The 26546-nt window shown below is 38.9% G+C and overlaps 1 protein-coding gene across 22 annotated transcripts in view; it reads right to left on the bottom strand.

The window, feature by feature from the left end:
- NRXN1 (neurexin 1) overlaps positions 1–26546 on the bottom strand; it is a 730254-nt gene that overhangs the window by 341298 nt on the left and 362410 nt on the right. For 20 of the 22 annotated variants that reach the window (XM_037405538.1, XM_037405537.1, XM_037405535.1 and 17 more), the window contains 2 exons: positions 21731–21904; positions 15805–15924 (listed from right to left, as the gene is read on the bottom strand). In XM_037405538.1, the coding sequence (XP_037261435.1) occupies positions 15805–15924; positions 21731–21904 (294 nt within the window). Of the gene's footprint in view, positions 1–15804; positions 15925–16889; positions 16917–21730; positions 21905–26546 lie in introns of all 22 variants that reach the window. The other 2 variants (XM_037405520.1, XM_037405517.1) reach the window with 1 other exon arrangement.

Genomic DNA, 26546 nt, shown 5'->3' on the forward strand with positions numbered 1-26546 from the left:
CGCATTTCCTTGAAAAGTTACACTCTTCAATCTGCTGGACCCCATGATAGTCTGGATAGAAGAAATCCCTTTCTGTGCACTACACTGCAACAGCTTAGATGACCAGTTTCTTTATTTGTGTGCCGCTGACATCCCATAGGAATGAATTCCAAACACATTGTACCCACCTGGCGGAAAAGCCGCCACGGGTAGCAAACATGTGGGTAGCGATGTGTCCCTGGGGCGTCCCTGAGAATCCCAGCCATCACCCAGGTCGGTGCAGTCACAGCCCAAAGAAAACATTTTTCATCTGCCTTTTGGGTTCATACTCTTCATTTGTTTCACTGTTCTGGGGGCTGGGGGCAGAGGGGAGATTTCCTGTTCCGACAGCACTATTGCATTCTATCTTCTTAAGGTAATAACCCGGGCTCTCAGTAGATATACTGGATTTTCACTTAAGGCCCTTTTATGCCACTCCACAAGCTAAAAAAATAAAGGTCTTAAAGTGCTTGAAAACAGCCTCAAGTCCAGTCGTAAATAACTACAGAGAATTACTACCTAAATGTTTACTAAACTGAAGGAAGAAATAAATCACGTTATATCTAAATGGAATAAAAATACCGATAAATAAAAGTTTTACAGCCCAGATGGCAATAGAAACAAATATCATTGCAAATGTTTCCCTTTCAAAAGCTGATTTAAACTGAGCATAAATGATGACACCATCATATTTTAAGGACAAGTGTAGGTTAAATAATGTATATTTTAAATAGCTAAGTCTTGGCAAAAAAGAGGCAGCCTGGACAGGAATGTGAATTCTTCATGATTATTAAACATTTTTATAGCTATCTATGGCAGAGTGGTATACGACGGCTAATGATTTTATGTCCCTTTCTGCAAAAGTTAAAAATGTTACTTTTCTTATAACTTCAGTAATTTTATTACTACAGTGAGATTTACATAGGATTTTATACCAAAAAGCACAAGCAATATGCAACGACTACTGAAAATACACTGGAGTGGATTACCCTGGTTTCCCTTTGTGCATTGGCAGCATACAACCAAGATCATAATTACAGGATTGCTACCACCTGCCAAATTGAAGAACTAAACCACAAGCTTCCGCATAATTATAAAGAATTCTAAGATTAAATCCTAAAGGTCTTCAGGGACCTCTGAGCTGTGTATTTCTTCTGTACTTCTTTTATCTTTGTTACTTCCCAACAAAGACGAAGACTCTTCCCAGTTAAACAAGTCTATCGAATGAAACGCCTGCATTTTCACACAACTGCTTAGAAATCAGAACGTCCATCTGCAATGTGCAAACTCATATTAAACCTCACCTTTGGATTTATAGCTATTTCATCTTGAAACAGAAACAAAAAATCAGACAAATTGTTCACACGGTCACAAAACCAGAAACTCAGCCAAGAATTGTAGAAGATGTCTTAATGTGAAAAGGGGATTACTGGTGTATATACACGATAGAGAAGAAATTTCCAAAAGGCTGTTATTGGTCCATGATTAAACTTCCCATCCCCATTTTTTTATAAAAATTGCAATTATATTTTAACCAAGTGATGAAAAAAGAATTTCCTCAGAATCACTGAACAGTGACATGCAAGAATAAAAAATAACTTTGAGAGTATATTAATCTAGCAATTTTTGTCTTCGTATGAGACCACTTTTATAATTCTGTAACCATTCACAGTTTTACTCACATAAAGATACATATTAAATTTAATTTCAGAATATTTCCATGAGGGAACTAGTATTTGCTGGTATACTCAATAGTCCGTATTTCATCTTGAATAAACCTAAAAGTGAACAAGGTTTTGTACAGGTATCCTATGGACATATTTCCCCATACTTACCTGCTTAGTACTTCAAATCACTTAGAACTCTCCATCAAACTGGCCAGCATCACCCGGAACCTATGACTTAAGGCTGTACAACTGCTGCATTTATATGCAAGGTTATAATTCCCTACACCTTCCACATAAACTCTTTTTTATACATTATGTCTTTCTTATGGTTTCCAGTTTGAAAAAACTATCTAACATAACTATCTAACATAACCTACAGCTCAACCAGTATTTACACATCAATAACTTACCACGCACAAACTGAGCAAGATTATAACCAGCATCCCCTCACCAGAACAATTATTTCTGGCTTATCAAGCCAAAGATGTAGTTCCTCAAGATCTTGGCTCTGGAGTGCAGGGCTGGCCTAAGGGTCTGAGAGCCTGAAATTTACTCACAACTGGTCCCCCCACAGCCACTGCAGCTGCACTGGTGATGCCGAGTTTCACGACATGATTTCAAAGTATTTGTGCCATCCCCATTTCCACTGACACTCCCCCAGATAGGAAGGTACATGGGATCAGCAGTTTAAAGACAGTTTTTTAAAGGAACAGAATTCCTATTTTTTTGAGACTTTCTTTGTAAGGTTACATCAGAAGGGTGTTATGGGAATTTTATGTTGCTACTTAGGATGCTATTCCTGCTCTAAACATAGAGAAGACCCTTAAATTATGATCTTCAAAACTGGCATTTTTCAAAGCACTTAATTCAACACTTTTTTAAAACGTAACTATTACACAACCTTAATCCTCACTTCATTCTACCTAGAGAATGGGGCTGAGAAACACGTTGGAGCAATTCCTTAGATGACTTCTTTGTCTTGGGGTTAACTGGACCAAAAACCCCACACAACACAGAAATAGTCAAAGTGTGAGAACCACCTTTTCTAGACATCAGAAACTACAATACACCACATTTCTTTTGTAAACTTATGAATCAGTATCCACAAGCTTTTCCCCGTTGTCTGGCATACAGTACCATCCACAGGAAAAGATTAATCTTCAGTGAAAATATCATCTCTTGGCCCTGTGCATTTGTTGGGGTTACAGAAGCTTTCTTTGAAGTTGGCCGTCATCCCAGGAAAGCTGCATTAAGCAGTTCAAATTAAATATCACTAGTAATACACGTTGGTAGCAAGTAGAGGCAAGAAAGATAAAAGCTTTGGGAAAGAATTTCAGGGGGAAATAGGATTACGTTTGCTCAGTAAAATCTTCCCAAAATTATGATTTTCAAAAATTTTTAGGCCTCAGTTGTTCAGAAATTAAATCTACTCAAGTTCTGAAAGTATCTGAACTTGATCTGACATGCCACTACTGGTCCAGCAAATTTGGAAACATTTTTCATTTATTCCTGGTAGCGCTTTCAATTACAGAGATACTATCATTTTGATTATTTTCCTGCTATAAAGACTTCCCCTCAGGGATTACAGAAGCAAGCCTATTAAAATGTATCCCCATCCTTTGAGCAGACAAAAAAAAGAAAAAAGACTGAATAAAACAGGAAAGATGGGAGCTCAAGGCTAAAGCAGAACTTGGCCACAGAGAGCAAGCAGGTGGGAGATCATCAAATAGATATCAAGCAACCCCTTGAACATCCTCTTCTTTGACCTTGGGATTCTGGCTGAAATTGGAGGATTTTTCATATTTGTCCAAGGTTTTCAGATATCCAGCACCCTGGCTGAACCACGGGATCCTTTGGAATCTCAAACTGGTCCCCTGCCCATACCAGGTCTTTACATGTATCAAGCCTGATACTTTTGAGCAGTCTTGAACCCTTTGTGAAAGAGCTATACAGGTGGCTCTGTACACGGAACAGTAAATCGGACATTTTTTTAGAATGTGTCCAATTTACCACTCGTGGAAAAGCATCAGTACCCTTGTGCAGGGGTTCTGGCCTTTCCCAGGAATACCGGGTGATGCTGTGTGTACGCCATACAGCACACAACTGCTGGAGGGAGAAACAGGGCAGCAGGGCTTTAATGGCGAGTACTCCTACAGCACGGGTGATGGTGGCGAGTACGCTCCTACAGCACGGGTGATGGTGACAGACTGAGGAGGCCCTTTGCCTCCTCCTGGAGGGTTGTGGTGCTTCTCATTATCTTCAGGAGAGTTCTGGCCCAAACTCAAATCCAGAGATAGAAGCTGCCTTTAAAACTAGTTCAAATATGTGACAGCTGCTACAATTACAGGTCATGAAGTCAGAAGAAAAAGCTTTTTTTGGTAAGCACCAAATAACCAAGGAGTTATTGTTTGTTATTTGGTAAGCACAAAACACCAAGGAGTATTTAAAGAAAACAAACAAAAATGAACAAAGATATGACCATCTGCCACTTACAGAATCAGTAGTTAAAATCAACATTATGATGAATTTTTGACCAGACAGGAAAGGCAACCTACAATTACTACTGGACCAGAAGAAAATTTATGACCATAATCAACCTGAGCCCAGGCTAACGTGTTTTGGTGATCCAGAAGATAGGAAAAAGAGGGGAAAATGGAAAGTAGAATGATTTCAAGCCATTTCAAAAATCCTGGGTTTAATTTCAAGAACTGGGTTTAATAGTTGAAGGAGGAAAATCCTATGACTATGTATGGTGATGTTGGATTTCAACATCTTTAAATTAGTCATTCAAGTGGTGACCTGAGACTCTAATTGTAACCGAATTTCAGTTTGTGGTAGCCAGCATCTGCCCTGGCTTTATTTGAGGGTGCATATATGCAGCTCTGTCCCTCAGCACACAGCAACATTTATATCATATAAACAATCAAAAACCTGATTTTTAGAGGGACTGAGTGCCTTCAGCTCCCATTTTTAGGATCTCTGGCTAGGAGGTAGTGGTCCTCCACAGCTGATACTTCTAAGCAACATTAAGTTCCTAAACTCAAAGTACTCTACCTCTTTGTGAAATATTTAATATAATCCAAATTATCAGACCATTGATCTGATTAGAAGTTTTCTTAAGATTTACACTGTTTAAAAGGGAGAGGATTTTAAAACAACAAACATGCTATAGGGAAGTCTTCCCTATATGGTAAATCAGGCTCAGATCTTAAGATGATTTGCAAATGGTATCTGTAAATATTAATGCACTTTGACATTGAATACTGCATATCATACATCTTAAGTGTTTTTCAGTGTGTGGATGTTTACAGTGAAATGATGTGCTGCTTCATACGTCTGTTTTCAATTCAAAGTATAGCTTCATTACAAAGAGTGATAGCATAGAGCTAAGCAGCTAGAACGTTCCTCCAGAATTAGCACCAAATTGACAAGCATCCTTAACACAGCCTTTAAATTGGGCTTGTGGACAGCAAACAGCTTCATGAACATTAGCTATTCTTCACTCTCTTTTCTGCAGTTCCAGCTTTTCAGTATCCAAACTGGGTACTGACCACTTTTAATATGGAGTGGTTTTCCCCAGGCCTTCATTAAGCAGCTATACACTAAAAATTCCTTCAGCCCTAGGAGTACTGCTTCCATCAGTACTTTTGCATACTGTTATTACTGACTCTGTTACCTTCTTTCATGATTTCCTAAAATACATAAGCAGAAAATAGCTACAAAGGCTTCCAGACACATCAGTATACAAGATTCATAAGCCTAAGTCAAAATGACATATTGAAGGACCTTAAACATCACATGAGACATTGAGAGAATAAGCATGCTTATGGATGTCTGTCCTGAGAAAAATACAGAAATGTCATTCAGATCAGCTGCTGGTTAGGTGGAGCTGGCAGGCCAAAAGTGGTCCATAACAAACAGGTACAATATCCATCCTGTAGCACGGGAACAAAATCATGAAAGCTGCAAAAATGTCTGTGTGATGTATCCTCCTCTCTGCCTTGCTGTTGCTCCAGTGCATGCTGCTATTCTCAGCTTCTGAGGAATTACACAGGTCTTTAATTTGGACTCCAGACGACTGTGATTTTCCCATATAAGATTCAGGTCATTTTGTTTACTCTGCTTTTAACAGAAAGGTTTTCTTTGCCCCAATGTTCTGCAGCATCTGGCAAAAATGAACACCCAGCAGGCTCCCAAGATGGTGTCAAACCACCAACAAAATCTTGTTTTGCAACAAGTATAGCAGTTCCTCATATGTATGTAGTTACTTTGAATCTAACCTACCTATCTGTCAAACCAGAATACATCTTGAGGAAGATCAGGTTGCCTTAGTAACCTGGGTCCAGTTGTACAGACTTCAGAAACACTGAATAATTTTATCTTTCTGAAGCACCATTGTGCATCATTGTGCCATTGCACTTAAATATCTTGGACATAAACCAGGTATTACCAGATTCCCCATACACGCTCTGAGCTATTCTCATGCTATGGGTTATAGAAGACACTGCTTGGGAAAGCTTTTTCTTGTTCTTCCTTACCATTTGTGACCCTCACAGCTGTCATCTATTAGAGAAGCTGGCACTTACCCATTTCTCTTTCTTGGGGTTTGTTGGGGAGGAACGACTGACTCCATTACAGAGCTGAAACTTCTGCTCCAATTGTGCCGTGTATAGTGATTAATCTTGTTTCAGAAAACTACTGGTTACCTAAAATTGATTTTAATATATGATATTGTCGGAATGTTCAGAGAAATCTGTGAGAAAGAACAGTAACAGCACTTGTCCAGTGTGCTTATTACTGTGAATAGCTTTTGGCTACATGAATTTCAGGCCTGATTTGTACATGGTATGCCATTAAATTGTAATAATTGAAAGTTCTAGAGAAAGGAATCTAATGATACCCAACAGGACAATTTTAGTTCCATGAGAATATATTTAATTAACCCTTAATCATTTTCACCTTTATGACACTGGAAACACTTCTAGGATTTGATTTACAAAATTATTATCCCATTAATAAGAGAAAGATATTATTGACATACCAAAATCCAATTTAATTACTCCCTTGATTCCTCCAGAGGCACAGAGAAGCTGGCAATTTTCTGACACTATGTTCCATTTTTAATATTGTGAAATAGAACACACCTCGGAGTAGGCCAGGAATGTTGCATAATTGCTTCTACCTGAACCACAAACCCAGCTATAACAATGTACTCTGGATCCATCAAAAGTTCCTTTTTGGCTTTTTCTGCATCAAGTATCCCATTTAAAACTTCACTTACTGCTTGTTAGAAACATTCTCACATGATGGAGCTTCTAGAATCATTGTCAAACAACATTTGATTAGTTTCATTTTTTAAAGGGATAGTTTGTAATGTATTTAAGGAAAGAGAAATCACTTAACTTTGTCAGGCATGGATAGCTCACCTAAATGACTACTCCAGAATCTGTAGGTGAACAAGAAAAAAATTCTAAAACTTGTTTTCCGACTGTCAATAACAGCATGCCTGTTAACTGACACAATTAATAGACCGATATATCTTAATGAAACACCAAAATTTACACACTACAAAATCCACTTAAACAGTGGAGGGAAAAAACCCAACCCACTAGTACAGCTGTGTCACTAAAACCTTGACAAAATGTTGTCATCCATGTGTCATGCTCCATGGTTCTGGTGGAGCAACACATGCTCCCACCTAACACCACAGGAACCTGACAGCTCAAGGTGCAGCCTATCCTCATTAGGATTCCAATAAAAATAAAAGGTAAAAAAAGCAATCTTGGTCCATAGCCATGGCTCACAGGCAACACTCCTTGCTTCCCTTGCTCATTTTTCCAGTTCTCCTAAATACCTCAACATTTCTGCCTTTTCAAGACTATACACGTGAAGTCCGACTTCTTTGAAGTTTATACAGATTACACCACTGATATTTGTCACCAGAAATTCCAGATATTCATTATAGAGATATATAGGGTAAGATAAGCTGAACAAATTGAGATTTCTTCAATTAGTTCATTCCAGCAGCTTGCCCTGCACTGTAATTTTGCGTGCAGCTATCTTTATTTCTCCTGTGTACTGCGAGTCTCTGTGGCAAAATAATCATATGAACTATTTAGACTGGTATGTTATCAGGGACAGATTTCTTTATTCTCAGCTACTGGAGATGGAAATAAAATGTGTTTTAAAGTACCCTGAGGGATTTTCTATCCCTTTTCTTAATAGCAGGTTATACGCTTATTGGTAGCTAGCAACTGCAAAGTCTTAGCCAGGAATATGCAATATGATTTTGGAAAGTACTGCTGAGTGGCTCTGATAGTTTAGCTTTCGGTCACTAGTTTAATTAAGCTTCTTTACTTTGCATATATCCTTCTCACAAAAAGTAGCATTAAGAGTGATCTTACACTCTCGGTGTCAAAGGGTCCAAAAGCTGCAGTATCCATAACAGATAACTAAATTAATAAATGTGAAAGAAAAATATGTGGTAAAATGATTGAAATCCATCGTTTGTGTAATACTGGACTGATAATGTAAACGGAGGTTATGTGAAGATCACCCTGTGATTTGCATTCCAGAGGAAAAAAGACACTGTGAGAGGAGACTGAGTATCCATCGTCAACACCATATGAGAGTTTGGAAGACTGTAAAAAGTCAGTGACAGGGATAAGAGAAAATAATAAATATTCCTATTTTTCTATATGCTATAAATGTAGTGTGTGATTATTATTATTATTTTTTTAATATATGTACACATACACGACATTGAACACAAAACCCTGCAAACCTAAGGAAAGCTCGATCTACACTTCTGCCTGCAATACTAAATTACCCCTCCTTGCATATGGATTATTACATAATTGCTAATTACATGTTCCCAAAATATAAGACTCTTGTCTCATTCAGTGCGAGAATGCGCCTGTTTTGATCAGTTCTGCAGCGAAGAAGGCTGGTGTTTATAAAACCACTCACTTATTGCAGAAGTGGAATGCTGACTCAATATTCAGGGGGGTTGTGGTTCAAAGTATAACCTCAATATTACTCACTGCACTCTCCAAACACTACACTGAAGAGAGAATCATTTAGTTCCTTGTGGAATTTTTATAATGTCAAATAATCTAATATTGAAATATCTCGTAAACTTTAACTAATGTATTTTTACAGTGCCTAGTTTCTACTATCCTCAGTAATAGCCAAAAGTATTCCCTATCGGGTGTGTTCAGTCTGAAATAATTGGGATTTGATTTCCTGGAAACGTACATGCTTCAGTCCCAATTCTGGGTACTCAGCATGGTTGCGAATCAGAACACAGACTGTCAGCTTAGCAAAAAAAAAAAAAAATTACAAATACCTAAGTACTGAATCCACTGTCATTTAATAATACATGATTTCCCTTTCATAAATCCATACTGGCTACCTCTAATAACCTTCTTATCTTTAATATTTTTAGAAATAACTTCCAGGTAGGTTTTCCCCATCACCTCTGAGGTGGAGCTGACCAGCCTGTACTTTCCTGGATCCTCTTTCCTGAAGACAGGAGAAACATTTGCCTTTTTCTAGTTTTGGGGAACTGCCCGGGTAGCCATGAGCTGTCACAGATGAGGAATTTCAGTGTCGCAATGACCTGTGACACTCGTGGGTGCCTACCATCAGGTTTCAGGAATTTTTATATGTCCACTTTGTTTAGATATTCCCTGACCTGAGCTTTTTCCACCAAGGTATGTCTGCCTCCAGACTTTCCCACCGGTCTCAGGGACCTGGGATTGTTGAAGATGCTAAAGGATGGTTTTACCAGTAAAACCAAGGCAAAGAAGACCGAGTACCTTGGTCTCTTCCATGTCCCTTGCCACAAGGTCCCCTCACCCCATTCAGTGGCAGGCCCACATTTTCCTACTTCTTCATGATTTGTAGCAGCCTTTCCTTTACTCCTCCATGTCCCTTGTCAGATTATACTCCAGGCGGGTCTTGGCTTTCCCAACCCCATCCCTGCATGCATGGACAGCGTGTCTATATTCTTCTTGGGCCACCTGAACCTGCTTCCACCTCTTGCACACTCCCTTTTAATGTTTGAGTTTTGTCAGAAGCTCTTCCTGCCTTTTGCCATTTTTGTTTGACCTTCTGTGTATGAGGACTCCTCAGCTTCGAGGAAGTGATCCCTGAAAATCTACCAGGTCTTTTGAGGTCTATGGGATTCTTGCAAGCAGGTCCCTGAACAGGCCAACGTCTACTCTCTTGACGGCCAGGACTGTGTTCCAGCTTTTTGTCTTGCTTCTACCAGTCAAGGATCTGGACTTCCTGACCATCACAACCCTGATCCATTCTTCCTTGTCTGTATGTACAAGGTCTAGAAGTGTGCCTCCCTTCATTGGCTTCTTGATCACCTGTGTCAGCAAGTAAACGCACTCCAGACATCTCCTAGATTGCTTGTCGCCCCTCCAGCAGATACTGGGGTAATTCAGGGCTCCCATAAAGCCTAAGTCTGTGAACATGGAGCTTCTTCAACTTGTCTGAAGAAGGCCTCATGTATTTCTTCCTCCTTATCACGTGCTGATACCCATCACATCATATTAGACTTTGGTCTTTCCCCTAACCCCAACCCATAAGGTCTCAGCTGGCTCATCACTTCTCCCAGAGCTCCACACCTTCACATCCCACTCAGTCCACTAGTTTCTCACTATCTTGTGAGTTGTCACGTCCATTCCCCACCATTCCTAGTCCTGGCTCTTTCCTCACCAGGTTGGCCAGCTTGCAGCTAAGATGCTTTTGCCCCACCTTGGCAGGTGGATTCCTTCTTTTCCTGGCAGGTCTTCCTTGAACTCCCTGTCCAATCTCCAGTTAAATCATCCCGATTATTTATATATTATTATATTAATATATTATATATATTATAATATAATATATAATAATATATATTATTATATTAATAGTCAAACATTTAAAACAAAATCTCAACATCACTACAGATGTAGTCTTAGTTGGAAGGCATTATCTCTATAACGCAATCACCTATCAAGAAAATCAAATAAGTCTTACATGAACCCATTTAGCGATATTGACGCAGCTCTCCATTTAAATTAAGGCTTTCGATCTTTCTTGGTAAAGAGTCAAAACAAACAGGAGAATTTAAAAAAAAAGTTTTGTTACAGTGGTTGAGAATATCAAATTTCTAGCCAGAAGAGACTGCATGGTGAAGCTCTAACCCTTCAGAAATGGATTTTAATGGAAGTGTTCACACAGTGTTAGCCATACCATCACAAGTACAATGCCAATACATTATTCCCTTATGGTAACAGACAGTGTTGAACCTGCCCTGTAATTTGGCACAGAACATTTCTATACTAATGTAATGTGACAATGTTATTATGTCTGCTATTTCCTATGCCATAATAGCAGTATTTGTTTCCACAAACATGCCATTACATTCACTAATATGGCTATACTTAAAGACTGCCCGAGTAAAACAGATGTAAACTTACAGAAAGCAGAAAATCTCTTCTAGAAAGCAGATAATATCTCATAGATTTGTTTTGTTTTTCCAGAGTAATTTTCAACCCTTCTCTTTTAAAAAAGCTGAATTCCCTGGGAGGGCAGCTTTCACTACATAACCTGCTGTTAGAAACAGTTACGATGTTCATGATGTATTTTCTCAGAGGACTTGCATGCAGCCATCCATTTGTAAGAACAGCCATTAACTGTCCTTTTAATACAGTCTTTTACTTAATGCCATTTCGTAGGAAAAACCGCTACTGGTCTGCTTTACACTCATCAGCGTAACACTTCTGTCTATCACATCTAAAGAGCACTGTTGCCCTGAATCTCCAAGTGTCATATCACATCAAAAGAGAAAATGACAATCTGTATAGCATCTTGGGGTCCAAACCTCCCCTGCCTCATTTATCTTCCAATAAATAGAAACTGCAGCACACAGAATGTTTCCACCTTAGGCTTAGGGTCTACAGGCACTGCGTACTCACTGCGGGGAAACTACTGAGGTTTGCAATGAAGCAAAACTTTTGTGGATTAAACTGTGGGTGTACCTGACCACAGTCGTTGATGCTGTAGCCTTACCTTTGCTGGCCCGGGTCATTCTCCATAGAATACATTCCCTAAACTTCTCTAGCTGACACACAGAGGACACTCTTGGACTGGGAAACAACCAACCTCTCTCACACGGTGCTTATTTTGAAACAACTTTAAAAAACTCTTTATTTTAAGCTGTGTGCATTTTCACCTGGAATAATACACTGACCAGCACAGGAGTAATAATTATAGGAAAGATTAAAGAAACTTCTTCCATGTTGTATTAGTAGAATGTATTGTAACACTTTTCAAGAAACTATTTCTTCATTATTTCCTCCAAACTCTGTTTTGGAAATTAAAGACAAGAACGATGCATGTGAAACGTCTACATTGTAAAGCTTAGGAGTGATGCATGTCAAATCTTCACACACTGAGGTTACTATGGGAAACATGACAAAGGTATCAGCTCAAATGCAGCAAGGTAATTTGTGCACCTTTATGCAAATTGTGGATGATACAAAACTGGGTGGAGTGATTGACAGACCAGATGTGTGTGCTGCCATTCAGAGGGATGCTGACAAGCTGGAGAAGTGGGCTGAAAAGAACCTTGTAAAACAAATGAAAATGCCAAATCCTGCACCTGAGGAGGAATAATCCCATGCACCAGGACAGGCTGGGGCCTGACCAGCTGGAAAGCAGCTTTACTGAAAAGGATCTGGGTGTCCTGGTAGACACCAAGCTGCACGTGAGCCAGCAACGTGCTCCTGCAGCAAAGGCGGCACATAGCCTCTTAGGAGGAGGAAATGGTGGAGAAAGGTTGAGAGACGTGATGCTTCCCCTCTACCCAGCACAGCTGAGATGCACCTGGGGCACTGGCTCCTTGTGCTGGGCTCCCAGTGCAGGAGCAACACTAACTTACCCAGCAAAGGGCCACAAGGATGATGAAGGGCTTGAAGCATCTCTCATGTGAAGAGAGACTGAAAGAGCAGAGAGAGACTCTTTAGCCTGGAGAAGAGAAGGCTCAGGGGGGAACCTATCAGTGTTTTAAAACACCTGATGGGTGGGAGTACAGGAGGTAGCTTCTTCTCAGTGGTGCCCAGTGACAGGACAAGAGGCAATAGGCACAAAACCTCGTATAAATAGAAGGAAAATGTTTGTACTGTGAGGGTGACTGAGCACTGGCACAGGTTGCCCAGAGAAGCTGCAGAGTCTCCATCCTTGGACATATTAAAAATCCAACTGGGCACAGCCCTGGACAACTAGCACTAGCTGAATCTGCTCTGAGCAGAGGGGTTGGGACTAGACAATCTCCACAGGTCCCTTCTCACCTCAGCCATTTTGGCACAATGAAGTTACTGCTCAAATATGATTACTAAGAACTGGTGGAACAAAGTACCAGGGAGGTGTGGTGGGTTGATCCTGGCTGAGGGCCAAGCTCCTACCCAGCTGCTCGCCTAGCTCCCCCTGCCCTGCCCTTGGGGTTCCCTCTGCTGTTCCTCACTCTTTTTCTTCCCTCTTCCTTCATCTCATCGTGCATTTTGGTACGCACGACATACTTGCTAAACGTGCTTTCATAGAGGTGCCACCAGCTTGGCTGAGGGACTCAGCTGTGCCCTGTGGTGGCTCTGGTGGAGCTGGCCCTGCCTGGGGCAATCGAAGCTCTCCACTCTGAGGCCACCCCACAGCCCCCACCGCCAGCACCTGAGCACGGACATCCAGTGCAGGAGGGATACAAGCCTCCACAAACCAGGTCCTTTTAACCGTTTTTCTTTTGTCCACGACACTTATTTTTAAGTGGTCGGTTTTGGGGGTTGGTAACAAAAAAATCTCTGCCCTGCGAGACTTGGATGCCCTAAATACCCCATTTCACATGAACGCAGAGGAAGCCAGCAGCCCGCCTGTGTAGTAACGCCAGGTCAGAGTTCGGCGCCTGCCAGCCAGCGCTGCTCTGTGCAATCTGCAGGGAACGCACTGCACGCACTGCTTGGGATGCACACATCCTTCCAAAGGGGATGGCTTTTCCAGCTACAAGCAGGTGCTATTCCAGACCTGTCGCTGAGATAATCCTTCTTCACGTGAAAGGAATCTGCCTTACTGCAGTACTGCAGTTTAGCCTGTGGCAAGTTACTAAAACCCATAGTAACATTTTGTCATTCCCCTTACTGTGCTCTTCCCAAACACAGCAGAGAGCAGTCCAGGAGCGTATAGATGAGACCGAGATTACAACATAATTTCTCCCCCTTTCCCTCACATATACCATTATGAAAAATATCTCTCATTAGATTTGATTTTCGGATGTTTGGTATCTGAGCTAATCTGAGGAGCCAAGATAAAGCAGAAACCAAACTTGTTATATTTACCAGACTCTGCATTCTATTACAAAACACCCATATCCAGGATAAATCTATATTTCATGTTTGTGATAGAAGGACATTACAAGAAAAAAAAAAAAAAAAAAAGGATTTATCTGGGGAAAAAAAGTAAGTATTTTTGGCAGCCATGTACTAAAGGTACTCCTCTACCATCATCAGAAATACTATATTGAGAATTATCTGATTGTGTGCAGTGTAGTCCATAAAGTTATCATACAAATGAGCCTTCACAGTGGTAAATATCTTACCGAAGTTCATCAGTTCACCAAATTTATGCAATAGCTGTCACTTGAAGAAATAAATCAGAGAATATTGCAGGCCCAGACATCAGCCACTACTAAGGCAAATTTATAAACAGAGTTTTTCCTTTGCTAAGTGTGGAATATATGACTTCTTCAGTTTTTTAGTTACTTTTGGGTGAACTCAAAGATCGCCAAAGAACAAAAATAACAACTTAAAGGTAAAATAGAAACAATTTTCTCCTGTAGCAGACAGGGGACTGAAATCTTTAAAAAATACATGTGTAGCAGCATGACTAATCACTCACGTTGCTGGGAAGGGCAAACTCATATACATAAAATAAACCTCAACTTTTGCTCAAATTAGGGAAAGTTGTTTGATACCATATTTTGGTTCTACCATGCAGCAACTGCAGAGAAAAGGACTGAGATGAGTCCTTTCCATGGTTTTCAAACATGGTCAACAGTAGAAAAGTGGTACTTTCATGAGAATAATGAAGGTAGCTTTTACATGTAATTATTTTTCTAACCTGGTGCTAGATATAATTTGAGCCAAAAGCTTTTAAAGTTGTAATTATACTGTTATTTTAGGGTTTGTCCAAGAAGAACCACCTTGCTGTAGAGTGGAGAACAAGACATACACATAAAAAATGCTTGACTACACAGTTATACCAGGGTTTTTTAACCATGTCATTCATTCAGATAAATGTATACAACAAATAGAAATAAAAACACTTAGCCTTGAAGAAATTCCTTCTTTGCATGGATATAAAAATGTGCAACATTTGGATATTTCAAATGTGACAAGTGAAAAAGACAACTCAGTAGCTCACTTGAATCAGTTACCGTGGATCGTTATGGCTCTTGAATTACTATTCCACTTCCACTTTGCATAATTCTATTTAGATCAATAAGGCTAGATTGGAATAAAACTAGATTATGACACTGGTGAATCAGGCCCCTTATTTTTGACACATTTATGCTTTTCCTGAAAGGCCAGATGGTTGGTGTATGTTACATAGTTTTATTCAGATGAAATTTAAAAGAACTAAAATACTCGGCATGCTTTTATTATTGGCATGCTTAGTGTGTCACCTAAAGAAATCTACAAAGGGAGATAATGAGCCTTGTCAACTGTTTCACAGTAATTATAGCCCTCATGATATAATGCTACAAAATTACAATATAGCTTAAGATAATAAAATGTAAAAGGCTTTTTCAATCAGGAAAGGGATTATTTCAAACAGGTAACCATCAGTATATTAGGCATGCAATCAAGCGTAATTCTGCCAGTGTTTGATACTGCACATTGTCCAAAATTCATACTGTATATTTTAGCTATGTTCTTCCCACAAGCCTTACAGATTTTCGTAGGGTTTGCCAGTTCATTTAAATACCTAATAGTAAAATAATATAAAGCTTCAGACACTTGCTTCAAATATTGCCTTAAAGCTCTCGAGCGTTCACATCAGCAGTTTTTAGCGTACTTACGGTCATTGCATAATGGTCCACTAAAGGATGTCATGCTGCAGTCACAACTGAATCCATCCCACTGCTGCAAACACACTCCCTGGTTCGCACATGAATCCTCCTGGCACGTGGTGCTGGGGCCTGATGAGAATACACAAAAAAAGGACTTGCACTTTGGCTTCCAAAGAAAGGCATTTCTCACTGGAGCACATTAACTAGTTGCCAACATCTCAAATCAAATGAGCAAAGAGTTACCACGTGAAAGGCACATAAACTTGCTGATTTTGCAGTGGCACGTAATATTAAAAGGGGGGGGGGGGGGCAGTGCTTTAGTTTTAAGGTTGATATATCGAACATGTAAGAATGCACAAAGTGAAGCAGAGTTATTCCAGCTGCAAGGGGAATGTTACATTTGTTGCAAGTTATTTGTTAATCTCATGTCAGACCATTAACTGGCTAAATGTTTTCTAAAAACTTTTTTTCCTGTAAATACATTTCAAACAGCAAAGCCAGATGCCACAGAAAACAAAGCTCTGGGAGATGTAAGTAAAAATCGGAAAATGAAATAAAAACAAAAATAAAATTTAAAAAAAATGAAGCTACACTATAGAATGCTTTTAATCCCACAAATTATTTTAAATTATTTAGGTCTGAAATTAAGAGGAGTTTGGGATTCTTTGGCATGAATGTTGGCAAGTACTGATTCACATGCTTCAGGGATCCCATGCAGGTTCCTTTTTTAAGGGAAAATGCAGAAAATCAGACTACTAATGAACTGGCATGCCAAAATGTGACATACGCATGAAAAACAAAGCTACTCTATTGCTAGAGAATCATAACTAGACTACTGAAATATAACAAAATTTGAAAAGGAATGATCAAAGCACTAAAGCAATCAATATACAAACATATTCAAGACTGAAAGCCTTTATGCAAGCTATGCTGGAAAATGAGGGTTGGTGTAGCCCATTGTTTTAGAGGTGTGAAAGACAAAATCTGAAACAAAATAACACACTTTCATTCTGAAATGTACAGAGCATTTATTGCAGAAATCCAACTGTGCATTGGGGGTTTCAGTCTTGTTTAATACACACAGGGCTATCTACCTTGCAAATCAGCTTTCATCAATGCAACTTTGTCAGCAAAATAAAAAAGCAAAATATATTAAATGTTAGTAAGCAATATTGAAATGGCAGCAAACACAGAAAAAAACCATTCAGAGTAAAGTGCATGCTGCTGTTAAAGAGAGAAAGAAATGCCATATAATGCAAACAAATTAATGCTAATAGCCATAAATCTTCAGGCAAGCCAAAATAAGAAAGCAGTAATTTGCCAGTATTTTACTACAAATATAATGGTTAATTAAGCTGATGACATGTAATGAAGGAAAATTAAAAGTTTTTGGTGGTTTTTTTTTTTTTCCCTTGGATAGATATGAATGCATTAGCAGAGTAAATGCATGGCTGAATCCTGACTAGCCATTTGTCATGTTCAGATATACTGAATTCAAGAATAATTAGCACTGTCATCCTCTGTGGTCCTTCTTTTTCCTCGCCCTTTCTTCGTGGCTGGTGAATGAAGGCTGAAATACAGACCGTGAACTACAGATTACTATGAGCTCACACACATTTCTCACCAACTCTTGACACTACAAGGAAAAATTTGGTTCTGAGACTATAAAATTGTCCTAAATTGTTTTAGAGAAGACACATCAATATCCATTTGAAACTCCCACTGCTAGTCATTGATGGCAGAGCAAAACTGGTCCAAAGATGATATAAATATCCTAAATCATCCTGTAGAGAGAAATCCACTTAACCCTGCTTTCACATTACAGCTCCTTCAGAGATCTCAGGGTCGGATTTACTTGTGATTTGCCAGTATTCTAGAAAAATGCATATCAGTATGATTTAAGTCAGTTCAACGGCCTCTTGCTTTAAATGAAGCAGTGCTGGAGCACACCTCTGAACAAGAGCCTCAATGGTCACCACTGCAATTAGGAATGAGGGCAGTGCACATTGCACCCATATTTTGGCAAAATTATTAACTGTTCTATTGGCTTTATAATAATCTATTTTATCTTTCACTACATCATCATCATCATCATTATTATTGGTTTTTTATTATTATTACAAAATCATAATTATTATCATCATTATTATTATTATATCCACCAATAGTAATAATAATCATGCCACCTATAACTGATTTACTGCAGTAGGCAGACTTAGGATAGTGATTTCCTTTTCTTTGGAGTTTTGAGCCCAGAAATTAAAACTTTTGGGTATTAGTGATTTCCTTGTCTTTGGAGGTTTGAGCCCAGAAGTTTAAACATTTGTGCATTACATCACCCTTTCTTCAGCTGGGGTTTATAATGACAGAATCCCGCAGCTGACAAGACAAGACACATTTTTTTCTCACCAGACTCTGCTACTCGGAAACTTTACAAAGATGAAGTGAAAATATCTGTAGGTGTTTAAATGTTATATATTCATGCATTTATTTACACTTCAGTTATGCAATGTTAAATTTCCTCATCTTTGCAAAAGTAGAGCAAAAGTCACAAGGACTTAAAAGTACATAAACTGCAGGACCCTGCAGGCACATTGAAAAGTGCCTGTTGAAACACACGTATTTGGAAAAAATACAGATACAATCTGGTTAAAAAGCAAGGTATTTTGCTTTTTATGAAATCGATTCTTAGCACTTTTAGCTTATCTATAGTAGTCATTATTCAAAAGTTGACATAAAGACTAGCTTACATGTAAGAATTTCTTAAAAAAAAAAAAAAAGTCTACTTACTTCCATTAAGAACACTTAAGGACTGCTTAATGTCAGTAAATACTATACTATCTACCTTAACAGGTTCATATTTTCCTATATATATTACAGAATGAAGCTATTTAGTAAAAATACACTCTTCTCAAGCACTGACCTTTTGATTCACATCCAATTTAAATATTCTAATTTATTCAATCTTCACTGCAGACTTTTTAATTGACTGGATTTGGTCTCTCTTTTACATTTGTATTATGTGAGGGCTTACATGCTATATATTAGGCATAATGCATTATTAAGTAGCATGTACAATGTTTTACTCCATACTGTAAAAAAAAAAAATCCATATCTCACCACCAAGAATCTTCATGTATGTTAATACTTTGAAAACTTCAGGTAGTTCATTTGATACACAAATTATATTATATATGCACATGCAGGCACGTAGTGCACTTTCCTCTTAAATGTGTAAAAACGATGTTTCTGTCATTTCTATATTTATAGAGAATTTCCATTGAATTTCTACAATTCTGCTTTATTTAAAGCATGTAAAGTACAGTGGATTTGACTCGTAAAACCAGAGCTGACACTTGCAACCTGGCTCTGAGGTTTGCTCTTTGCAATATGAAGAGCTAGTTACCATATTTTTCTTTCTAGCTGTTTGCTTCTCTTTGCTCTAGCCATTGAAAATTTGTCAACAAGGTGGATTCAGCCAAGTGCAAATTATATTCAATGCTCAATGATAGGGAACAGAGATTATCTATCTGCCTGGGGCTGCAACTTCGAAACACAAGCCTTACCAGTTGCCGTAGCAATCCCACGTGTGGGTTTGCAAAAAGTGTTTCAAAGAAAGCATTTTTAACATGCACTTGGGACAGTAAAGTTATTGAGAAGTATCAATATTTTATGACCAAAATCCTAACAGATGGAATTAGTTAGTAGTACATTATGGCTTCACAGTTTTACAAAAGAGAGGAAAAGTGCTCTCATCCCAGGTTTGGTGGGGTTTTTTTAATACCAGAAAGGTGGGAAATTCAATGTCATGAGAGTCTGGAGAACATCAAATCCAAGTGCCTCTCTTCCCAGGCAAGATTTTGCAGCGGGTGGATGGATTAACAAAGGCCATATACCCACCAGTGCAGCACGTGACGTTTGGTTCGAAAGCAGTGGGGACTAACGCTGCTTGGAAATTATTTCTGCTGCTGTGTCCTGAGCAATTTGGACATGACATCTGAGGGGACAGCCAGAGCTCATGCATCCCACGGCAGCATCAGGCAGACGCCAAACTGCAGGGATGGAGGCAGTCCTGCTGGGGCACAGCAGCAGCGCTGCGGGCACGCGTGAGGCATGGAAGAGGTTCTAGGAGGCGGTGAAATCCACAAGTGACTTCACATTTTAGGTGGCAGAACATTTTGCTGTACATCTAACCCATGGGATGCAGCCAGGAGACTGACAGGTGGGTCAGACAGGAAAACTTGAAGTAAACCAGTGGAAAAAAATAAATCAGTGGAAGGAGAGAGTTAACCTGGAAGGTTGGTAGGCTGTATTTCCTTCCATGCTGTTATTTTCTTTTGACGGGCTGTTCGCTGGGACCCAGGCAGCGCATCTGGTCTGACCATTTGGTTTGTGTCAGATGGTTTTGGTGTTGCAAAAAGCTAACTTGGCACCAAAAGGGATGATATTTGTATGGCCTTCATTAAATTGTTGGTAGCTTTATTAAATTCACTGATAGCTGAGTTCTGCCACTGGTTTAAAAGGTGAACTGGTGCTCTAGGCCTGTAGCAATATTTCTTTGAAGCACATAAAATTCATTTAGAAAATTACATAATTTCAAAAGAAGCTATGAAATGCATAATGGAATTCAGGCGTATTTTGACTCTGAAGAGCTGGTGCAGGCAGGGAACTTGCTAACGCCATTCAGAAAGCAGAATCTAATTTTCTAAACTCAATGACAAACTAATTTATACATATTTTTTCATTCCTGATAGAAATCAACAGACATGAAAGCTACAGAAAAAATAAGTTGTGAATTCTACATATTCCTATGTGCTATCAACAGATTTCATGCTGTTAACTAAAGGTAACAGGTAAAGAACAAAAAAGTTCTAACTGTACAGACATTCTGTAGGCACAACAGAACAGGAGAGAGAATTTATCCACCAGAAAGCTTTCTCTCCTTGAGGAAAACCCCCAGCTCTGCTTGGATTTTTTACAATGTCTATTTGCAAACTTAAACTTGATATCAAAATCATCAAGACTCCAACTTGAAATTCTACAGTGTCATTTACACATTTTTCTGTCCAGAGGAGGATGGCACTTGAGAGAGGGGAGAATGCATAAAATTAAACAGACACAAAATTCAGAATTATGTGAATAAAATACATATTCAAGGACAGAGAATTGATTTAAATTATTGCATAAATCATAGTAAAAATAACGTGGGATTAAATGCCAGCTGGAAAAATAGCTAGAGATTGACACCCCTGAATTACAAATATACCTCTTCTAATTCTGTCCTCACTTAAATTCCGTGATATTCATTATGAGTCAATAAAGACGTAAAAATGTGAGATAAACCATATTTGGCTGTTACTGATTTCAGATAGGAAGGCTCACAACAATACAAATCTCAGGGGTGAACAAAAATAGAGAAGACAAAAGATTGATCTTAAGCAGTTTCACAAATTAGCCTTGAATTAATCAACCCAAAATGTCCACTTTAAAAGTGGAATTAATTAGCTCATGCCTTAGCATTAGCTAATGCCTAGGTGTTACGAAGATATAAACGACTTCACTGAAGCTAATTGTTATTGTTCCTATCATTAATTAAAATACAACAGGAGTAAATAAAATACATGGAAAATATCTTGCCGCTGGAGAAGGATGGAACCTATGTTAAACTTTTAGGAAGTTAACTGGTGTTCTCAGATCAGTCTGTGCTGTAGGGCTGGCACACAGCTGTCTCCGTAATACTGAGAAAATGCAGTCTTTATGTAAGAGAGGGTCAAACGAGATCAATTAGAAGCAGGCAAAATACAATTTCTCTGTGTATGGAGTGCACGTATCAACAAAACTGCAGGATTCTCACAATACTTTCACTGTGATATTTAAAAACAAACAAACAACAAAAAAAAAAAAAAAAACCCAAACAAATCAGCATATATAATACCTTCACATCCTCTTTCTATCTGCCCGTTGCAGAAGAGAGCATCTGAGATAAGATCAGGGAGCCGTCCATTCAAGTCAACTGATGCGAGACAGCCTTGGAACCCCTCTTTTGCGTGCACCAGTTTTGGCAAGGACTTATACATTTCTTTGGCCACTCCTCCAATATACAAATCACCTGTTAAAAAGAAATAAATATCAGATTCAGAAAATCTTTGACCTTGTTTGATCTTCTGGTCTTTTTATGCCAAACAACGCATATCTCAGAGAAAAATTCTTCAAAATAAATGTAGAACAAATCACTGATAGCATACATGATGTGAAAGGACACCGCAGAACTATATTTTTCCAAATGCATATGACTTCACGTTTGTATGACTAATTACTTCGAAGTACCTGGACATGTTATTTATGTGCCAGCTCATATATATGGGAAACATGCATCTATTTCACAGCTGAGGGTTCGATCATCACAGAATCTTCATCTAGAAATGTATTTAGCACTGATGCATGTTGTTAGTGTACTCGAGGAACCTGACCACAAATCATCCCAATTATGGATCCAGCACGCTGAGAAAAAAGGCAGTAAGTGGAGCACGAAGATCCACCTGAAGTCCATATGTCCATGTTGGAAACATCCATGTAAAACCACACCAGGCAAACAAGTGTTTAGAGCCACATCTGAGAAGCTTAGGGATGCCATTGTTAAGCAGTGGTGTAAGCAGACTCATCACCCCAAAAAAATTCACACCCGTGTCAGTCACGCGGGAGCAAGGGGAAGCAGGCAAAATGGGCTTGGTTCCTTCAGTCACAGACAGAAAGGAGCAAAACTGTGGCTTCCTATATCTTGCATGAGTTTACTGTCCTGCTTTGTCTACCTCCTCTACTACCATCCTCCCACCCAGAAGCAGCAGTCACCTTTGCAAGCCTGGTGGGCCGTCTCCGAGCGCGCCTGCAGGCAAGCCCCTTGGGCAGACAGGACAAGGACCATCTGAGCTTCGGAGGAGCACTGAACCTGTTCGAAGGAAGGTGCTTAGGGGAGCCTCCGACTCTCAAGCATCACCCAGTGACAAAATCCTTCCTGCACCTATGTATTAAACCCTCACTGATGACACGTTTTGTGCTAGCATAATTTTTCAATAGATTGTCTGAACACACATTGTAATCTACATTGTGCTTACCAGTACACCCCCCAGTCTGGATGATTTTGGAGCCTAGGCCACAGGGTGTGCCAAAGAGTGTTTCTGCATCACCTCAAATGCAAAATTATGCACTTCACCAAGCTTTGTAGGCAGATTTTTAAAGCAACAGAACTCAGAATGTACTAGCTATCACCACTACCCCATGTGGCTAATTTTGATCTCCCTCTTATCAGTATAAGCTGCCACCACACCTTCTCCCAGTTCTCCTGGCGTACTCGCTTGTGCGCAAGGGAGTGCAATTTAGGGCTGTTTGTAATGGTTTAGTTTGCCTGCAAGCAAATGGCCTGAAACAAACCAATGTCTATCAGACTGTGAAAAATTTTTAGTTGCTACATACCAGCCCTAAAACTCAACTGTATTTGAATTAGTGAAATAGAGATAAAAAGCTTAGGAACATGCATATTTTATTAATCTTATAAGCCATCCAACCAAAAGTCTTAGCAACCTTTATAGCATCAGATACTAAGAAACTCCAAGCTTTCTCCATTCTACGTAGACAATTTAAAAAACAAGATATTGCTTTCCTCCAGAGCTTTAAGGTACAGTATAAATCTCAGAAGCATAATATTACATATAGCAGATTAAAATATGGTGATCCATATGTTCCCACGAATGGGATGTAATTCACTCACAGCAGAAAGCACTTCTGTGTTTTTCAGTCAGCTGAACTGGAAACAAAGTAAAAACTCTTGCCTCAAGATAAAGGTTCTTCATCTTTTTCTCAGATGGAACACCTAGAAAGTAAAACCCTTCCAGGTTTCCTGAAGTTCTGTGCTTTCAGTCATTGTCAGCTCAGCACAGAGGCATAATTCATCTCAATTGATTCCAATAGACTTGAAAGGGGGAAACTCCAGAGAGCAACGCTGAGAAAATCACTCCTATGCTAAAAAGGTTAAACTCGATCTATTGTACATGACATGTGCAACCTCCTTTTAAACCTCCCAACGTTTATACTGTCCAAAAACCCACATTTTTTTCTTCCTGTGAGTGATTAAACCTTTAAAATGGCTAATTTCCAGACTGATGCCCTGCTAATTCCTAAGATGCACCCCTCAAGCACACCGGGGTTGCTGCCCACAGGCACACAGCCTGTGTCCCTTACGATGGATGGCTGGGGAACTCCAGGTCAGGGCGCCAACACACGAACCTGAACTCAGAAGATATACACTGGAGCATTTTCCACTAAGTGTCGTATGCACAGAAGTAAGATACATTGAGTCTAACCAAAGCATAACTCTATTGTTTACTTGTAGTTCTGTAAGACTATTGAAAATTAGAACTGATCATTATATACTAATGAAGACAGTTTCCACAAAGACATGTTCTGGGTAATATTTTAAGTTTGTTGATGTTCAAAATAACGTGAGTTTTGCTTCTACACTAGTTAATATACTATAATAATACATATTCATATGTATAGAGCAGTTTCTACACTAGTTAATATACTACAGTGATACATATCATATGTACAGAGTAGTTAAGCTATTAGATTTCACCTTTTATAAAGTGTATACAAGTATTTCTTATGACTATGGGCTAAATATTTCCCAGATTTAATCTCAGACATGGGTTGAGTTTACTGCTAATGGCATGAAAACACACTTTCTCTCAGAGACAAAATTTTATTAAGGGATAGGCTCTGGAATTAATATTCCTACTTTAAAGTTATTTAATTTTTTTCACTTTCCTATTTTTTCATAGCTGCCAAGACAAATGCTTTGCGTAGCTACTTTTATTTCAGTTATTCACATGCTTCATTTTCACATTCATCTCAATGAAGTAGTTTCCTACAAAGCTCAATCCATTAGAAATTCAGACAAGACGCAATTACAGAAAATGTTAATGAAATTATTTGTATATTGAACATGCATTAGCAGAGGTTCAGAAAAGATAAAGCTTGCTCCTGTTCCTACTAAAAGGGTTCACAAGAATCAACACAGTACGACACCAATTCCAAGATTTTCTCCCTTTTTTCGTTTCTTATGTAAGTACAGCCTCACTACTGGAAATGGTACATGCTGTAAACCAGGATTAATAGCTTGTGTATCTGCCTACTTGCCCTTATAAATTACACATTAGTTATTTCATTAAGGTATCACCGTTCATCAGATCAATAGTATGAGATCATGACACCAGCTAAACCAGCTGCAGCCTAAATGCAATACTACCGCAATGCTGCTACCGCTGAAAACATGTGAGCAGGTCAGGAGCTGCGTGCAACGGAAAATGCAATTCTCCTATTTCTTCTTTCATTCTTTCAACAGATGAGCATTTTTAAAATACATATAGAAAGGGATATGCTCGTGTTACAGTGCCAACCATAGCTTCTGGAACTGAAGTTTAGCTATTACATTTCTCGCATGTATTTTTTTCTGAAGTTTATTTTGATTTTTAAATGTATTCCTGAAAAAGTCTCCGGTTTTCTTTTTCATAACCATCCTGACTTCCCTTAATTTATAAAGGAAAGTAACCAATTCATATAAAACATATCAACTGGCATAAACAAAGTAGCGTATTGTAAAGAAATGGGTGAGGGAATAGTGCTCCAAGATTTCCTTCTGATCTCTGAAGAAGCTTCAAATAAAGCACTTTATTTGAGAGCAGATACTCCTTAATCTCACAGCTCTCTTCTTACTTATATTAGAAGTGGGTACACAGAGTTATTCCCTTTTATTTAGAGAGGGAGGATTATTTCCTCTCTTCATTTTTCTGCAGAAAAAAACCCAAACCAAAACAAAAAAGTATGCTACAGTATCTCCCACTAGCATGCTCATTGCAGGCCAGGGGAGTCAACTGAAAAGTAGCACTTTCAGAGCCAAGCCATACCTACAAATCACGGCAAAATACTACTGGCCGGTTATATCATAAGCCCTGACAAAGAGAACTTTAGTGGTTTTAATTTATGTCTTTTATAGGTAATGCAGATCTTCATTTATTCCAACAGGAGTTTTCCTATTCACACCTATGCGTCTCTTTTCTGACTTAGAGCTGATTTGTGCTTTGAGGAACAAGGGAATTTAACACAGAAACAAATTGCTGGCTAATAAATGAACCCAAGTTCTCAATGTATTCATTATTGGAATCACACTTAGGGAAAGAGACACAGAACGCCACACAACGGTGAGTCACACACAACTGTTGGTAAAACAAAACCTGCCAAATCCTTCTGCAATAACTCATCATTTTTTTATTCCAAGTCTCTACAGTTCTTCAAAATAAGAACTTTGCAAATGTTAAACCAAAGAAATGTAAAATAAACAAAATGAAGAAGCTGTTCTACTCATTTCTTTTCTGAATAACTACCAGTAGCATCTTACTATTTGGCACTACTGACATTGCTGACCTCATGGACTTCCCTCCTTTCCCGATTCACATCCATACCCAAGAATTCTTATGTAATACGTGCTGCTGGGCAAAAACTATTAATTTCATTTAATGACTACCACTGCTTTCAATCACTAGCAGAGAGGGAATAGTAATTTTATCCATGTGTTTATAATGGTAACAGAAACACGTACATACTGCTGAGGGAGCAAGAGTTTAACCAGAATATGGTTAGGTTTCTTTTTTCTCTGAAATCTGTATGTTTTCTTGTACATATCTGGTGTTCATTTCCTG

The sequence above is a fragment of the Falco rusticolus genome, chromosome 12 (genome assembly GCF_015220075.1).
Source record: "Falco rusticolus isolate bFalRus1 chromosome 12, bFalRus1.pri, whole genome shotgun sequence".
In the NCBI taxonomy this organism is placed as follows: Eukaryota; Metazoa; Chordata; class Aves; order Falconiformes; family Falconidae; genus Falco; species Falco rusticolus.